The 19,604-nt window shown below is 47.2% G+C and overlaps 1 protein-coding gene across 1 annotated transcript in view; it reads left to right on the forward strand.

The window, feature by feature from the left end:
* The first annotated feature begins 2,390 nt into the window (after positions 1 to 2,390).
* The window catches only part of LOC121859739 (protein patched-like), a 124,987-nt gene continuing 107,773 nt past the window's right edge, over positions 2,391 to 19,604 (forward strand). Inside the window, 2 exon segments of the mRNA XM_042356700.1 lie at positions 2,391 to 2,703; positions 15,381 to 15,573. Of these exon segments, the coding sequence (XP_042212634.1) occupies positions 2,572 to 2,703; positions 15,381 to 15,573 (325 nt within the window). The 5' untranslated portion in view covers positions 2,391 to 2,571.

Below are 19,604 nucleotides of genomic sequence, written 5' to 3' on the forward strand. Positions count from 1 at the left end.
TCAAACTAAACTAGTGCACGTTATGTCAGGTTAGGTTAGATTAGGTTTCGTTAGATTAGAATAGGTTTGGTTAGGTTACATTAGGTTAAAATCAGGTCAGGTTAGGTCAGGTTAAGTTAGGTCAGGTCAGGTTAGGTTAAAGATATCATTGTAGATCGCACCCTATAGTAGTACTCCAAAGTCTCAGGAAGTTGACCTCACACTGACGAGAGAAGTACTGGACCAGCACCTGACGAGAGTACTGGACCAGCACCTGACGAGAGTACTGGACAAGCACAGGGCAGACTAGGATAAAACTCCCACAACAAGTACAAAGGTAAACAACGAAATGCATGCGAGGCAGACGCTGGTTCTTAGGGGTAAACATCGTCAAGCTTGTGTAGAGAATGTGTGGTAGATTAAGGACGAACATACGCAGACATAAAAACACAGACAGGCAGACAGACAGGCAGACAAATAGACAAGTCCACATTGCTGGCACTGGTGTGGGAGAACTAAAATTGTCAACCAAAAACTGGGGTGGAGTTATTACATTATGCCGTGGTGTGTGTAGGCACCAGCTGGGACACCATTCTTTCGCTGTCACCTCCGTCAGCGCCTGGCGGAGTGAATTAATGAACTCCTCAACAGTCAGTTCCTGTTTATGATAACGTGACTCTTGACTGACTGGACTGTGAAAGTCTCGTAATAGTGTTCGACAGTCAGGTTCCATTAATAATTGTCACTCGGGGAGACTGGGCTGACCTGCCATTCAGTATTAGAGAACTATAAAATAACCTTCGACTGTCAGGATCCATTAATAACAGTGTGACTGGGAGGGTGACTGGGCGAGGCAACTGTCTGAATGGTCGGCGTCGCCCCCACCACCAGCACGGGTGGGCGCGGGAGGGTCGTACAGCCTCGTATTAAACTGAATAGAAAACTCGGGCTGGACACCTCCAGTCGGCAACCAGCGGGCCGTGCAGGGGAATATCACCTCCAGCGCAGCGCAGCACAACGACGGTGAGGGCGGGCGGGGCGACAGCCGGGGCTCTGAGGTGAGGGCCAGGGAGAAAGGCCTCTATCCCCGGGCGCCATACAGCTCACGGCCCAGATGGAGTAGATGAAGATGTCACTGGCAGACCACCCAGATCGCAGCCTCCCAACGCTACACCACGGATATTCACCAGAGAGAAAAAAAAGGGAGAAAGAAAAAAAAAAAGAAAAACGTCTTGGGGGGAAGCATTTCATAAGTCAGAGGCGAGTCTTACTGATCGTCTGCAGTTTTATATATAGTTGAGGCAGATGATAAACTCGGGTGTTCACTACTGCGGTGTTTTGGCCTGAGCTTTGTTCCTCATGAAGGGCAGTTTTAGTGCACCTCATTTGCATATGGGAGTAATGAAGGCAGGATATAATTCACTGTGTAGCATTTTTTAGAGAGGGAAGAAGGGAGGGGGAGGGTGAGCCCCTCCCTCTAGCGGCCTGATCATGACTCATTCTCTGCTCGCATTTTAACGACCAACCCGTTTATAGTGACCACACTATATAATGTGACATCCCGCTCACTACACACACTACACTAGCTCCGAAACTAAGAGTTATTTAATGTACTCCATCTGGAAAACAACTTAGAGTCGGCGTGCGTGAGGTGATAACTTGGCGGAGGAGGCAGGAGGGGTCGGGAGGACCATACGTGCGTACGGGGGAACACCGCCACCCTCTACCTTGAGATAAGACCAACAAGATCACAGGGGTGTAATTTAAATGACAGCAGAGCCATGTGTTCGGGGGCAGATCAGGGAATGATTGAAATGGTTAAGATTTTTCTCATACGATTTAATTTACCTCATACGTCCATGACTGTAAGGTAAACTACAACACGACGCACGAGGGAAGCAGTGAACTCCTCCCTCACTGTTTACTCATTTTGCATACCAGAGACTTGTTGACAATGAGGCTCAGGAGTTGCCTCTTGCATGTTATATTTAGAGAAAAAGGAAACACGCTTATAACAGAGTTTCTGTCAGTTGGGTCTACGGCGCCGAGCCCGCCTGCTTGTGTGTGGCCAAGTCACATTTGGTGATGTATTTTGTGTGGGAGGGGTGTGTGGTGCGGTACAGAGTGTCCCGGCCAGCCTGCCTGCCGTATGCTCAACACAGGACGAGGGGAAGCACAGCGGCTTCTCCTAAAACTTCTTTGCTAGCGCCGAATATTTGGAAATTATCGTAGTTCTGGCGGTGCCACTTGTGCGGCCGCGAGGTGGGTGGCCTGCACTCAGGCGGCCCCGTTGCCATGACGACGCCATCCAGCCAATCAGCGCTCGAGGAGGTGGGGTTCCAAGGCTCCGCCCCCAGCCATCGGGGCACAACACAACGTTGTGCGGCGAAATCGTTTAGTTGACGCATGTTGGTCTTGTGGTATGGATTGTCGTGCAAGCGGGTGTTATGAGTGCAGTGTAGTGAGAGTGGCAGGTGTCATGTGGCAGGGATGGGGGCCGCCGCCCCATATGTAATACCGTACTGGCCCACTGTGTCTGGTGGAGGTCCAGCCGCAGCAGGCGCGGCTCTGCAGTGAATTGTGTAGTGTGACATGGCCATCGCCGTGGGAGGCGAAGAAAGTGTTGGTGAGGGCGGTGTGTGGGCGTCCGGGTCCCGCCCGCATGAAGACTTGTGCACTAGAACTAGCTGGGCGGACGCCCACGCCCTCGCCCATATTAACAAGGTAAGCCATACCCTGACCCTCTTACTGTCGTCCCTAAACCCCAGGCCTCTCACGCCAGGATCACCGACCTTCCTTGCTCACCCAGAGGTCACTGGTCCTAGTCTGTGAATCCCATGTCCTTCCTAGGTTATCCTAGCACCTGAGGAAGGTCTGGTAGAACCTCTGATGTGCTAGTGTGGCTCATTATAGTTGCTCGTTTGACCCCGGGACGCGAGGCCAGCCACCACTCTCTCCAAGGCTCGCGTATGTTGTTGTGGCGCCAGCCTCCCTGCCAGCCCCACTACCACCCCGCCCTCACGCACTCACACACACACGCTCTCACTCACTCACACACTTCACGCACGCTGGTGGCTTCTCACTCACGTAGTTCCAGCCCTTGAAATATTCACATACACGAACAGTACTGTACTATCAACCCGGGAGAGATATTCCCACTCATGAGCGCCTCTCATTCACGCTCACACCGTACGAGAAGTGTCATTCACTTACCACCTTCACCACTGCCACCATTACTTACGCCGCCTCCACTATTACCTCACCCTTACCTACTGCCTCCTTTACCTCCACCCCCTGCCTCCACTTTACCTCCACCCTTACGTACTGCCTTCACTATTACCTCCACCCCTTACGTACCCACTCACTCTCCCTCACCCTTCACCTGCTTCCACTATTACCTCCACCCCTTACGTACTGTCTCCTATTACCTCCACCCTTACGTGCCTTCACTATTACCTCCACCCCTTACGTACTGCCTCCACTATTACCTCCCCGTACTGTCTCACTATTACCTCCACCCACTTACGTCTGCATTCTATTCTCCTCCACCCTTACGTACTGCCTCCCTATTACCTCCACCCCTCACATGTGCCTCCACTATTACCTCCACCCCTTACATACTGCCTCCTATTACCTCCACCCCTTACATGCTGCCCCCCTTACCTCCACTTACATACTGCCTCCTATTACCTCCACCCTTACGTACTGCCTCCCTATTACTCCCCTTACGTACTGCCTCCCTATTACCTCCCACCCTTACGTACTGCCTCCACTATTACCTCACCCTATACATGCCCCCCACTATTACCTCTACCCTTTACATCTACCTCCACCCCTTACGTACCCCACTATTACCTCACCCCTTACGTACTGCTTCCACTATTACCTCCACCTCTTACGTACTGCCCACCCTCCTACCCTTTACATTTACCTCACCTTACGTACTGCCTCCTATTACCTCCACCCCTTACGTGCTGCTCACCATTACCTCACTACACTGCCCCCACTATTACCTCTACCCTTTACGTACTACCTCCACCATACGTACTGCCTCCACCATACCTCCACCCACTTACGTACTGCCTCCTATTACCTCCACCTTTACATGCCTTCCTATACCTCCACCCCTTACACTGCTTCCCTATACCTCCCACCTTACGTACTGCCTCCCTATTACCTCCACCTTAGCTGTGCCTCCACTATTACCTCCACCCCTTACGTACTGCCTCCTTACCTCCACCCCTTACATTACTGCTTCCCTATTACCTCCCTCTCGTGCTGCCCCCACTATTACCTCTACCCCCTACGTACCTACCTCCACCTTACGTACTGCCTCCACTATTACCTCCACCCCTGCATACTGCCTCCACCATTACCTCCACCTCTTACGTACTGCCCCCACTATTACTCCACCCTTTACATCTACCTCCACCCACGTACTGCCTCCACCATTACCTCCACCCCTTACGTACTGCCTCACTATTACTCACCTTACGTACTGCCTTCCCTGTACCTCCACCCCTTACATTACTGCTTCCCTACCTCCACACCCATTACCTCCCTCCCACCCCTTACTCCCTATTACCTCCACCCCTTACATGCCTCCCTATTACCTCCACCCCTTACGTACTGCCTCCACTATTACCTCCACCCTTTACATCTGCCTCACTATTACCTCCCACCCCGCATGTGCCTCCACTTTACCTCCACCCCTTACGTACTGCCTCCACTCTACCTCCACCCCTTACGTACTGCCTCCACTATTACCTCCCCCTTACGTACTGCCTCCCTTTACCTCCACCCTTACATACTGCCTCCACTATACCTCCACCCGTACTGCCTCCACTATTACCTCCACCCCTTACAGTACTGCCTCCCTATTACCTCCACCTTACGTACTCCTATACCTCCACCCCTTACGTACTGCCTCCACTATTACCTCCACCCCTTGCTACTCCCCTTACATACTGCCTCCTATTACCTCCCACACTGCCTCCCTATTACCTCCACCCCCTCCCTCCACTCCACTACCTCCACCCCTTACGTACTGCCTCCCTATTACCTCCACCCCCTTACATGACCTCCACCTATTACCTCCACCCCTTGCGTACTGCCTCCACTATTACCTCCACCCCTTACGTACTGCCTCCACTATTACCTCCACCCCTTGCGTACTGCCTCCACTATTACCTCCACCCCTTACGTACTGCCTCCTATTACCCACCCCTTACGTACTGCCTCCCTATTACACCTCCTTACGTACTCCACCTATTACCTCCACCTTACGTACTGCCTCCACTATACCTCCACTACTTATCTGCCTCTCATACCTCCACCCCTTACGTACTGCCTCAACTATTACCTCCACCCCTTTACCTGCCTCCCCACTATTACCTCCACCCCTTACATGCTACTCCAACTTCTACCTCCCTCACGTACTGCCTCCCTCCACCCCTTACATGCCTCCCTCACTACCTCCACCCCTTACGTACTGCCGCCATCTTCACCTGTACTACTACCACCATCCTCACCCCAGTTGTACTACCACCATCTCTACTGCCCACCACGTCACTCCAGTAATACCACCATTATCTATACTACCATCATTACCACTATTACCACCATCACTATTACCACCACTACTATTACCACCATCACTATTACCACCACTACTATTACCACCACTACTATTACCACCACTACTATTACCACCACTTTCCCAGTACCCAGCACCATTACTGATGTTACCACCACCAACATCAATACCAAGTACTACATAAGTCAAGCATCACCTTGACTTATATACTACTATCACCACTATCACCACCAGCAACATCACCACCAACACCACCATCACCACCATCACCACCAACACATGCAGGTGACAGGTGGTGGTGGTTATTTCTCCGGCCATCTTTGGGAGGTTAGCGAAGCCCTGGAGAGCCGTGTCTGGACCACCCACCTGTGACTGACACACACCACTTAATGTACTGATATGTATAATACATTTATATATGTCGTATATCAGTGATGCCATCAAGTATTTGACTGGTTGGGTGGTCGCCGCGTTGGCTGGTAGTGTGTGTGTGTGTGTGTGTGTGTGTGTGTGTGTGTGTGTGTGTGTGTGTGTGTGTGTGTGTGTGTGTGTGTGTGTGTGTGTGTGTGTGATGTAAAGAGACTAAAGAATAATGATTTTGTTAAAGGATCAGATATCTTATTACTGTCTAGCTTATTACCCTAACCTAACCTAACTTTAACATAACCTACTGTATGTAGCTAAATATAAACCGTACTTTAACCTAACCTAGATTTAACCCAACCTTAACCTAACCAAATTTTAAAACACACACTTAACCTAACCTAACCTCAAATAACCAAACATTACAATTCTTTGCATAAGTGAAAAAAAAAAGTCTGTCTCCAGTAAACTACACCACTGCCTTTCATTGTATTAAATTAAACTTAAAAGGTAGATGGTTAGGTTGGATTTCAGGGTACACATACTGACCTTGGAGTAAAGCTAGTTGAAGACACGGGGAGTGGGATCTTTGATAGGGCCGTATTGCATGAGATTGAATACTTTCTTGTCAAATAGTAGAAGGAATTTGGATACAGCGCCAGATGTTGAGGAGAGCATATGTCAGTAACCAGCGAACAAGGGCAGTCATGTGTTTTTGTAGACACTGAGGGACGTGTGTATTTGAGATTAAGAATATTTTTTTAATATGTAGTTATCATAGTGGCTGTAGGAAGTATTGTAATGGTAAAAAAAAAATTACATTGGTTAAATACTGTAATCATCCTGTAACTGTTAAGAGGTATAGTAATGATAGAGTAGCTGTATCTATTAGTGTAATCATCCAATAACTGCTGGAGATACAGTAATTATATAGTACATTACTTACAGAAAATATAGTAATTATACAGCAAGTAATTATACAATAGACACAATAAATACGTCCATAAATTATACAGTAAATTCACCAAGTAGGGAAATCATACAATTACAGCAAGTGTACTAATTATACAGTTCCTGCAGCTATAGTACAGTGATCATACAGCAACAAAAGATACAGTCATCCCGTGATTACTTAAAGAATACTAATAATAGACTAGAAGAAGGAGGAACTAGGAGAATATTAATAATAAAGAAGAGAGAGAGAGAGAGAGAGAACTACGACCATAGACAGTTAAAGAACATTGTTACTGTAAAAAAAAAGAACAAAGCTTTTGTTTACAAGAGATTAAACAAGGAACGTTAAACGCATTTGTTATGGTGAAATAGGCTATGCGGTGTGTGAAAAGCTATGAAAGTGTGGAAGAGGTAGAAAAGTAGATGAACGGCGGTAGTGGGGAGTGGAGTAGAAGAGTAGAGGAACGGCTGTAGTGAGGTAGGTAGAAGAGTAGAGGAACGGCTGTAGAGAGGTAGGTGAAAGAGTAGAGGAACGGCTGTAGTGAGGTAGGTAGAAAGAGTAGAGGAACGGCTGTAGTTAGTGGAAGTGAAAGAGTGAGAGGAACGGCTGGAGTGAGGTAGGTGAAGAGTGAGGAACGGCTGTAGAGAGGTAGTGGAAGAGTAGAGGAACGGCTGTAGTGAGGTGGGTAGAAGAGTGGATGAACGGCGGTAGTGAGGTGAGTAGAAAAGAGGGAACGCTATGAGGAGGTGGAGTAGTAGAGAACGGCTGTTAGAGAGGTGGGTAGAAAAGTAGATGAACGGCGGTAGTGGGGTGGGTAGAAAGAGTAGATGAACGGCGTGGTGGGGTGTAGAAATGAAGGGAACGGCTGTAGTGAGGGTAGGTAGAAGAGTAGAGGAACGGCTGTGATGAGGTAGGTAGAAGAGTAGAGGAACGGCTGTGAGAGAGAGAAAAGTAGATGAAAAGGGTAGGAGGTAGGTAGAAGAGTAGATGAACGGCGGTAGTGAGGTAGGTAGAAGAGAGAGGAACGGCTGTAGTGAGGTAGGTAGAAGAGTAGAGGAACTGCTGTAGTGAGGTAGGTAGAAGAGGAGGAACGGCTGTAGAGAGGTAGGTAGAAAAGTAGATGAACGGCGGTAGTGAGGTAGAGAAGAGTAGATGAACGGCGGTAGGAGGGTAGGTAGAAGAGTAGAGAACCTGTAGGAGGTAGGTAGAAGAGTAGAGGAACGGCTGTAGTGAGGTAGGTAGAAGAGAGAGGAACGGCTGTAGGAGGTAGGTAGAAGAGTAGAGGAACGGCTGTAGAGAGGTAGGTAGAAAAGTAGATGAACGGCGGTAGTGAGGTAGGTAGAAGAGTAGATGAACGACGGTAGTAGGTAGGTAGAAGGTAGAGGAACGGCTGTAGAGAGGTAGGTAGAAGAGGAGGAACGGCTGTAGTGAGGGGTAGGTAGTAGATGAACGGCGGTAGTGAGGTTAAGAAGAGTAGAGGAACGGCTGTAGTGAGGTAGGTAGAAGAGAGGAACGGCTGTAGTGAGGTAGGTAGAGTAGAGGAACGGCTGTAGAGGTAGAAGAGTAGAGGAACGGCTGTGTGAGGTAGGGTGAAGAGGAGAACGGCTGTTGTGAGGTAGGTAGAAGAGTAGAGGAACGGCGGTAGTGAGGTAGAGGAACGGCGGCCGTGGGGAGGTAGGAGAGGAGTAGAGGAACGGCGGTAGTGAGGTAGGTGAAAGGTAGAGGAACGCGTAGTTGGTAGAGGAACGAGTAGTGAGTAGGTAGAGTAGATGAACGCGGGTGAGGTAGAGGAACATGGGGAGAGGTAGGTAGAAAAGAGATGAACTAGTGTAGAGGTAGGTAGAAAAGTAGATGAACGGCGGTAGGAGGTAGGTAGAGTAGATGAACGGCGGTAGTGAGGTAGGAGAAAAGTAGAGGAACGGCAGTGAGTGGAGGAACGGCGGTAGTGAGGTAGGTAGAAAAGTAGAGGAACGGCTTTAGTGAGCTAGGTAGAAAAGTAGGTGAACGGTTGTAGTGAGGTGAAAAGTACATGAACGGCTGTAGTGAGGTAGAAAGGCTACGAACGGTTGTAGTGGAGGTAGGTAGAAAAGTAAATGAACGGTGGTAGGGGGTAAGTAGAAAAGTAGAGGAACGGCGGTAGTGAGGTAGGTGAAGAGAGTAGAGGAACGGCGGTAGTGAGGTAGGTAGAAAAGTAGAGGAACGGCGGTAGTGTGGTAGAGGAACGCCGTGAGGTAGGTAGAGGAGAGAGGAACGGCGGTAGTGATAGGTAGAAAAGAGAGGAACTATAGTAGTGAGAGGAACGGCGGTAGTAAGGTAGGTAGAAAAGTAGAGGTTGAAGAGTTAGGTAGAATGGAGAAGACAAAACCAGATTGTTACTTTAGTCTTTTTTTATATTTGGTGATTGTAAAGATTATATATATATGAGTGAATGTCTGTCCAGGACTCACTATAGTTTTATAATATATATATATAATGTCTAGGGCTATAGACCGTGTACGTACATTAGGAGTTACGGAAACGAGGATCGATTTGTTTACGGGTCGAACACATGGGCTCTCTCTCTCTCTCTCCCCTCGTCACCACCACCCAGGCACGGGCCATCATCCTCCCCGTCGGCGGTCGATGCCATAAAGGTCCTGTGTGTGTGTGTGTGTGTGTGTGTGTGTGTGTGTGTGTGTGTGTGTGTGTGTACTCATGTCTCGCCGTCACCCTTGTTTACAGTGGTGATAGGAGGAGGAGGAGGAGGAAGGTGGCAACATCCTCTTCCCCGGGGAACGGATCCATAAATTTGGCGATCGAGTGGGTTTTCTGCAGGGTCTCGCTCGGGTCGGTGTGGGTCGTGGTGGTGGGTTTTTCGTGGGTCGAGTTGGGTGGGTTTGGTTTTACGGACGGTGGGTTGGGTTGACTTGATGGGTTGGGGGGGGGGGTTTCTGGTAGGATTGGGTGGGTTATCATGGGTTTTAGTGGGTCAAGTGGGTACATCAGGAAGCATGGGGTTCGTTCTGGACAGTGGGATGGGTTTCTAGCGGGTTCGGGTGCATATGGATGAGTCAGTGAGCTTGTGGTGAGTCGAGGTGAGTCAATGGTGCGATTTAGTGGGTACATAACGAGAGTCAGATCGAGTCTTCACGTGTCCTGGCGAATCACAATCGAATCGGGTACTGGGTGACTCTGGTGCTTGTTGCTGTGGTTATGTCTGTTATGAATCTATCCTATCCTATCCTATCCTATCCTATCCTATCCTATCCCATCCCAACTATCCCCCATTGCAGTGTTAATATGTTTTTTAATCATTAAGTGAAGTAAGCTGGTTATGGGTTCATGATTATTACCAGAGGCTCAAAGTTGGTATGGTGGTGTGTGTGTGTGTGTGTGTGTGTGTGTGTGTGTGTGTGTGTGTGTGTGTGGGTGTGTGGAGAGAATACGTTTAAAAGTATTTTTAGGGGGTGCTATTTAAGTCAGTTCTGCCAAGATATGCTGGGTAGAGATGCGGTACTCAATCTCTCCAACACACTTTATCTCCCCCTTCTCCCTCACCCCCTTCTCCCCACTTTCAGGTCCTCCTTCCCCCACCAACATCCCCTTAACCTTCCTTCCTGCCCCCCTCACCCTGTCCTCCTCAACTAACCCTACCTTATTCTTCCTCCTCCTCTCTTTTCATCCATCCTGGGGGGGGGGGTTTCTGGTAGGATTGGGTGGGTTATCATGGGTTTTAGTGGGTCAAGTGGGTACATCAGGAAGCATGGGGTTCGTTCTGGACAGTGGGATGGGTTTCTAGCGGGTTCGGGTGCATATGGATGAGTCAGTGAGCTTGTGGTGAGTCGAGGTGAGTCAATGGTGCGATTTAGTGGGTACATAACGAGAGTCAGATCGAGTCTTCACGTGTCCTGGCGAATCACAATCGAATCGGGTACTGGGTGACTCTGGTGCTTGTTGCTGTGGTTATGTCTGTTATGAATCTATCCTATCCTATCCTATCCTATCCTATCCTATCCTATCCCATCCCAACTATCCCCCATTGCAGTGTTAATATGTTTTTTAATCATTAAGTGAAGTAAGCTGGTTATGGGTTCATGATTATTACCAGAGGCTCAAAGTTGGTATGGTGGTGTGTGTGTGTGTGTGTGTGTGTGTGTGTGTGTGTGTGTGTGTGTGTGTGTCAGTCTTTGCATCCCCTCCCTCCCTTACTCCCTCTTTGTCTCCCGTCTCCCCTCTTACCTCTCTGTCTCTCGTCTCCCCTCTTATCTCCCTGTCTCCCCCCTTCTCCTTGTCTCTCGTCTCCTCTCTATCCTCCTCCTTGCATCCCACACCACAATATCCCTCATTATCTTGCTCATCATAACTATCTTGTCCATTTATGTAACACCAGTGGGTAGAATTATTAATATTTCTCCATTATCGCGTTAGAAGCTCCAAGTATGTGTGGATGTTTTTCCCAGTATTGACGTACACTCGCCTAGTTCATCCTGGGCATAACAGCAGCAAGGAGTGTTCTAGGTGTTGAGTGGAAGTGTCATATGTGTTGACTAAATGACTGGGAGGTGTCATATGTGTTGACTGATAAGCTGACAGGTGTGTTGTGTTGACTGATAAGCTGACAGGTGTGTTGTGTTGACTGAATAAGTACATAGCACCATTGTTATTTTAATATAGCTTAACTTATTAGACAAGCTGAGTATTTCTTTCATAGTAACAAATAAATACAGGGAGTTGATTAGTTTGATGAATAAATGATGAAAGTGTAAACGATAAATGAAAATCAAATCGATACTGTATGATAAACGCTTTGATATCAGTACAAATTAATAAAGAAATGAATAGATAAACAGATGAAGAGGTAATAAATAAATGATATAATAAATGGTAAAGTAGGTAAATAATAAATGATAAACACGTAATTATTTCCTCAACTCCCTCGAACGTTTTCCCGCCAACGTTTTTCCCGCCAAAATGCAAGATGGCGGAAAAGTAAACACACGTGTATTTTTTCCCTTCAATTCAAGGTCATTCATCCTCACATCCTCATTAGGTTATGTATTTTTGGATAGATTCCTGAACCGTTTATGTCTGGGTTATTTTTATCACGCTATTTATTAACACAGGCGAGTATAAAATGATGTTAAGAGGGTTTATTTCTGGATGCTGTGTTGAGATTGGCTCCTGGCTTTACTAACGCTGCCACACACACACACACACACACACACACACACACACACACACACACACACATACACACACACATACACACACTCACGGGCCAAGTAATGTGTAGTAATATTTCCACATCTTTCCTCCTATGTTATAATGTAGTCTTGTAACCTTTGTAATATTACCATCGTGTACCTGTAATCTATAATATCTTGTAATTATGTAATATTTTTTATTATTTACCTGTGATAATTGTATTTTAAATGTGTTGGTGCTAGCACAGTATAGGATATCGTGGGTCTCTGTAATACAGTATCGTGGGTCTGTAATATAGTATCGTGGGTCTAATATAGTATCGTGGGTCTCTGTAATACAGTATCGTGGGTCTATGTAACAGTGTCGTGGGTCTCTGTAATACAGTATCGTGGGTCTGTAATATAGTATCGTGGGTCTAATATAGTATCGTGGGTCTCTGTAATACAGGATCGTGGGTCTATGTAACAGTGTCGTGGGTCTCTGCACCATAGTGTCGTAGGTCTCTGTAATATAGTATCGTCGGTCTAATATAGTAGCGTGGGTCTGTGTAGTATAGTATCGTGGGTCTCTGCACCATAGTATCGTGGGTCTCTACCATAGTATCGTGGGTCTCTACCATAGTATCGTGGTCTCTACCATAGTATCGTGGTCTCTGCACCATAGTATAGTAATCGTGGGTCTCACCATAGTATCGTGGGTCTCACCACAGGATCGTGGGTCTCTATAGTGTCGTGGGTCTCTGCACCATAGTGTCGTAGGTCTCTGTAATATAGTATCGTCGGTCTAATATAGTAGCGTGGGTCTGTGTAGTATAGTATCGTGGGTCTCTGCACCATAGTATCGTGGGTCTCTACCATAGTATCGTGGGTCTCTACCATAGTATCGTGGGCTATCTTCTCTTTAATACCTTATAATAATAATAACAATAATAATAAAAAAACAATAACAACAACAATAATAATAATAGTGGTAATAATAATAGTGGTAATAATAGTAATAATAATAAATAATAATAATAATGTATCGTTTATCTCGACTGTAATGTAATGCCTCGTATTACTGCTAATAGAACATACCTTTGTACTTGTGGCGGCTGCGGTTAATAATGGCGCCGACAGAGGTAGATACTTATCAAGCTAATAGAATGTAATTTCTTTCTTTGTTAGCTTTGAAATTAACTTTGTGGCATTTTAATTCTCCTAATGAAGATGAATGTTGGGGTGAGTGACGCGGCCCCGGCTTGGCTTGGTCACAGATATAGCTCTCTGTTCCGACTGGGCTCTCTACACATACATACATACATACATACATACATACATACATACATACACCTATTAACGGTAACTGTACGTCGTTTGCTGGGATTGATTTTGGTTTAAATTCTGTGTTCACTCTTGTTGATATATAGCTGGTACCCCTACTAACGTAACCTACACCCCTACTAACCTAACCTAACCCTACACTAACCTAGACCATTACACACACACACACACACACACACACCTGCAACTCTTAATTTATGTGTATGTTTTTTTTTACCACGTTTACTAAGCCTAATATATATCACCCTCCCTAGACTGACCTGACGTGGATAAATTTTCACGCGTTTTTTAATCAGTTTAACGCATTCGGTGTCTTAATTTGTTTGCATTATTGTATTTTATTTATATTTTTTCTCCATTTTTTGCCGGGAATTTATTTTGTCTGATCTTTTTTTTTTTCTATTATTTACCTTAATGTTTAGTTCAGTATTTACCTTAAGATACATTCTACCTGAGAAAACACAACTTCACAACACTTTAGCTTGAGAAACGCGACTTGACAGCACCTTAACCTGAGAAACACTACTTCACATTATATTAACCTGAGAAACACTACTTCACTTAATCTGAGAAACACTACTTCACAGCACTTTAACTTGAGAAACACTACTTCACTTAACCTGAGAAACACTACTTCACAGCACTTTAACTTGAGAAACACTACTTCACTTAACCTGAGAAACACTACTTCACAGCACTTTAACTCGAGAAATACTGTAGACTATATTCTGAGGTATGGGTCTGTTGTGAGTCTCCTGGCAGAGTAACATTATTTGTAGACTCCTTGAGGATGAGACTCACCACCAGCAGTATATCGTGAGGACTGTCAACATCTTCCGACCTGAGTAGCAGTACGTCTTGCATCTCATTACGTTTACGACGCAGCGCTCTGGGTGGTGGCGCTCTCGTTACGGCCCGAACCATCCTCTCTCTCTCTCTCTCTCTCTCTCTCTGTCGTTCTTGGGGTAGTGGGGGGGAGGAGGAGGTCGCGTTGGAGAGATGGGATTGGTAGGGATGTGGCGGGAAGGATCTTGGTTTAGGTGACGTGATGGGGGTGGAACGGAGAAGGGGGATCTTACTTAAGCTGAGTGTCAGGGAGATGGAACGGAAGGACAGGGGGAAGATCTTAGTTTAGGTGACTTCAGGGGAGAGATGGGACGGGAAGGGACAGGGGGGGAGAAGAGACGGCCCCGGGAGAGAATAGTTTTATCTTTCTGTATTTCCCAGGAGGGGTGAGAGAGAAAGATGTGACGGGTAGAGGTAGTGTGATGGAAAAGAGTTGATAGGAGGGAGTGGTATGGCTGATAGAGGGGGAGGGAGGAAGGGGAGGGAAGAAGTGAGATGAATAGTGTTAGCTTGTGGTGTAGGAGATGGGTAGTGAAGATGAGAGGGGCGGTGGAATAACAGAGAGAGGGTGGGTGGGTGGGTGGGCGACTGGGTGAGTTGGTGGGTGGCACAATTAATTACCATTACAATCTGAAGAACTCCTAAGTGAGCGCTTCTCTTGATCTCCGCAACACACACACACCACCTTTCTTTTCAACTCCCTGAAGTATTTATAATGTTCTCGGGCGTCTGGGTGGTGTAAGGCTCCCTTTTGATACACGGCTTACGACTACGACAGAGGGAGAGGGTAGGGAGGGAGGGGGGTAAAGGGAGATTGACACGAATCTCTCTCCTTGTGGTGGGTTAGTATTCTGACAGTGGTGGTGGGGAGGCAAGACCCAATGACTAGGGTTTTGTGTGTTGAGTACTTGATGTTTTATAGACTTGATGTTTATTACTCTAATGTATCATTCTTATTCCTTAGTTATCTACGTTAATTATGTGTTGGTAAATAATATGATTAAGAGACTCACTCCTACATAAAAAAATAATATGGTATTTTTCTTCCTCATTAATACTCGGAGCCAAGGGACACCATCAAGTGTCTCACACCTCTTTAGTTGCTGATGTTATAACAGTGTTTGTGGTGTTGCAGGGTCGGGCGACGGGGAGTCGGGCAGCACTATGGGTACGGACCAAACTGCAGGTGCAGCTGCTGCAACTCGGGGTGTTCTGCCAGAGACACGCGGGCAAGGTGCTCTTTGTCGCCCTCCTCGTGCTTGCCACCTTCTGCGTCGGCCTCAAGAGCGCCACCCTACTCACAGATGTACAGAGATTATGGGTCGAAGGTAAGCCTTTTCTCTCCTCGTCGCTCAAGATGTTTGACGTTTCATATCCGCACCTTTTTAGCCTAAGGTTTTCGGCCTGTCGGCTTTACCCTCACTAGGCTTGAACATCTGGCGGGTGAAACGTCCATCCAGCATTTAGATTACCTAGGCAGCCGGTAGAGACGCCAGCTGTGTCAAGATTACGGTAGGTTGTAATTTATTCCAAGTTGGTCCTGGGACTGGTCTAGACATTAGTTGTCCAGTTACGACCAAAAGATCCTTTCACCGGTATTGGAAAATGTACCAAATTCCAATGAGACGCTACATTGCCATATGTGGGTAGACCATCACTTAGAAGACTTGTTCCAGTGGCTGGGAGTCTTAGGCTTGGAAAGAGGCTCTTGTCTGTGCTGTACATTGACTATTCTCTTTACAAGACTTCTGATGTTCTATGACTATGAGTCGTATTTTCATATTGGTGAGTGAACGTGATTTCAGTATTGTAACTCTAGACAGGTTGTGTTATGAGGTGAATGGAGCCTTTACACAGCACAGACCACAAAAAGCAAGCATGGAGCAGGTGACTTGTGTTACTGTTGTGGGTTCATAAAACGAAAGAAGGAACGATTCTCCATTAGCAGAAAAAATGATCGTAGAACCTGTACTATTAACTCTTACAAACAATATAGCGGCGTTGTGGTTAAATGTTTAAAGACAGCAATCGAGTGGGGATGCACCTGATGATTTACTCTGTACTAAGCATATCATGAGGATGCTGTTGAATGAAGGCCGGGGTGTATTTTGGTACTGATTTGTGATCCCGTTCATTCTTGCTGACCGTTACTAATCGTCTCTGGATGTAAACAAACCGATGTAAACATTGGCTTTCGTGTCCTTGTCGAGGTTCCCCGGAGATCAGTTTTTGTCTGTGTGTGTGTGTGTGAGGCAGGGAGGAGGTGGTTGGGTAAGGGATACTACTACTGGGATTAAAGCACACTTGCAGGACCATTATTCACGCTAATTGGTGGTTTAAACGTCGCGGTGATTGGCCTGTTGTGGCGACGGTTGCCTCTCGGTATAGTAACGGTCTGGCGAACTAATTGGTGAGCGGCTCTCTCTTGTTGGCTGACAAAAACGACGTCTTCCCCGAGTTGTCCTTTGATGATTTGAGTTACATGTTGTGCTTGTGTGTGAGGGGATTGCCTTCACGCTCAGCTGATTTTGACTCTTAACATAAATTACCGGATATTTTGTAGTCTAATGGCTGGAGACGTTACCCATTAATGAGTAGCCTAACATGGCGGGTGTGTGTGTGTGTGTGTTGGTTATTATCCTCATTTGTGGTAGTTAAGTCACGATTAACTTGTTATGTTTTTGTTGATCGTTACCGCAGTAGATAGAGTCGCTGGTAACTATTTCTGGCTGTGAGAAAGTATTGTGGGGGCGCTGCTGACGGAGTGTTGGTGATAATGATGGTGAAAATGTCATGGTATTGTAAGGTTAACAGTGATGAGTTTGTGGTGATGGTGATGGAGGAGAAGTGTTGGTGATGGGAACTCCTAATGGCAGGAAGGGGAGTGGTGAAGAGGTGGTGAGTCAGCAAGTATTAAATGAGATATGTATTTGGTTTTTTTCTTTGGGTGTTGGTATTGCAGGTTAATGAGGTGGTACAGGTGAAGGTTGTGGTACTTTGGAGGGGGGGTGGTAAGGGGTCAGGGTGGTGGTATTGCAGGTTAATGAGGTGGTACAGGTGGGGTTGTGGTACTTTGGAGGGTGGTAAGGGTCAGAGGTGGTGGTATTTCAGGTTAATGAGGTGGATCAGGTGAGGGTTGTGGTACTGGGGGCTGGTAAGGGGTCAGAGTTGGTAGGTTAATGGGTGGTACAGGTGAGGTTGTGTACTGGAGGTGGGTGGTAGGGGTCAGAGGTGGTGGTATTGCAGGTTAATGAGGTGGGTCCAGGTGAGGTTGTGGTACTTTGGTGGTAAGGGTCAGAGGTGGTGGTATTTCAGGTTAATGAGGTGGTACAGGTGAGGTTGTGGTACTTTGGAGGGGGTGGTAAGGTCAGAGGTGGTGGTATTGCAGGTGGTACAGAGGTTGTGGTACTTTGGAGGGGTGGTGGTAAGGGGTCAGAGGTGGTGGTGCAGGTTAATGAGGTGGGCAGGTGAGGGTTGGTACTTTGGAGGGGGTGGTAAGGGGTCAGGGTGGTGGTATGCAGGTTAATGAGGTGGTGGTGAGGGTTGTGGTACTGGAGGTGGGGGTGGTGGGGGTCAGGAGGTTAATGAGGTGGTACAGGTGAGGGTTGTGGTACTTTGGAGTAAGGGTCAGGGTGCCTGGTGACGGAGACGTGTGTTGGAGTTGCCTGGTGACCCACTGTTCTCCTCACCAAGATGTGTCCTAGTGAGTTGTATCTCCAGTAGTTGGTAGCCTAGTGAGTGGTGTAACCCAGTGAGTGGTAGCCTGGTGAGTGGTGTAACCCAGTGAGTGGTAGCCTAGTGAGTGGTGTAACCCAGTGGTGGTAGCCTGGTGAGTGTAACCCAGTGGTGGTAGCCTAGTGGTGAGTGGTGGTAACCCAGTGAGTGGTAGCCTGTGAGTAGTGTAACAGTGAGTGGTAGCCTAGTGGTGTAACCCCGTGGTGGTGTGGTGGTGTAACCCAGTGGTGGTAGCTAGTGGTGTGAGTGGTAGTGAGTAGTGGTGTAACCCAGTGGTGGTAGCCTAGCAGTAGAGTGAGTGGTGGTAGCCCAGTAGGTAGGTAGCCCAGTGAGTGTGCCAGTGAGTGGTAGCCCTGGCAGTGGTGTGGCCCAATGAGTGGTAGCCTAGCGAGTAGTGTAACCCCAGTGTGTGGTAGCCTGAAGGTGGTGTAACCTGGTGGTAGTGGTAGCCTAGCGTGTAGGTGGTAGCCTAGCAGGTAGTGGGTGAGTGGTAGCGTAGTAGTCACTGTTGTCGGGAGTGTTGTGGGGGGGGAGGGGGGGGTAAGAGTATAGAATAACTGTAGGCAAGACGATCATGTAAACAGCACAAACTTACTGCGGTTAGGCGAGATCCTTCAGCAAAAATCTTTGTAGTTCACAGCCGGAAATATGTCGCCGTCAACATTATTATTATTGCTGTTGTTGTTTTGTTATTGATATTATGGTTGTTTTGTTGTTATTATTCTCATACGTTTATTGTTGTTTGTTATGTCTATTATTTTATTTAGTTTTTTCTCTATTATTGTCGTTATTATTAGTTGTAGTAATAGTGGTGGCAATAGGGTACTCACCTCCCACTTGGTGTAGAGCCAACACACAAACGTCAACATAGTGTACTGTCGTGGCACATTAACCCTTGACACTGTCTGCCTCTGCCTCTGTTGAATATTATAACATAGTCTAATCAGATAAAAATACTCATAATATAATGTAGTACTGGACCGTCTGCTGCAGTTGGATAATAATGGTATAGCAATGTATCTATTTCACCTACATAGTCGAGTTAAACATTGTGGTCTGCGATAGTCTGCCTCAGTTTGGACAGTGTTGAGATAAACAGTGTGTGTCAGGGTCCAGGGTAATCCTACCTCCCCACACCTGATCACGTCACACCCCACCTCCCATCCCTCCCTAAACCTCTCCTCCCACCCTACTTCCTCCCTAGCCCTCCTCCCACTCTCCCCACCTCCTCCCCCGCCCCACCTCCTCCCCCACCCCACCTCCTCCCACTCTCCCCACCTCCATCACGTCACTCTTGGCCTTCTTGGCTGCTGCTTGTTATTTCCCGTTTATTCACCTCCTCACCTTCCTCTGTTTTATCTGCCGTCTTTCGTTTTGTTGTTCATCTAACGACTCTTGCTCTCCTCACCTCCTTAAACTCCCTCACTCCTTCCTTCCACCACCTCCACCCCTCTTCCCCCTACTCTCTCACCCTTTTGTACACCCCACCTCCCTTACCCCTCCTCATTTGACCACCACAATCTTACCATCACCCATCCCTCCCCCTCTCTTACACACACACACACACACACACACACACACACACACACACACACACACACACATTCTTGCCCTGCGTGTGGCG

The sequence above is a fragment of the Homarus americanus genome, unplaced genomic scaffold (genome assembly GCF_018991925.1).
Source record: "Homarus americanus isolate GMGI-L3 unplaced genomic scaffold, GMGI_Hamer_2.0 scaffold2224, whole genome shotgun sequence".
NCBI classification, from domain to species: Eukaryota; Metazoa; Arthropoda; class Malacostraca; order Decapoda; family Nephropidae; genus Homarus; species Homarus americanus.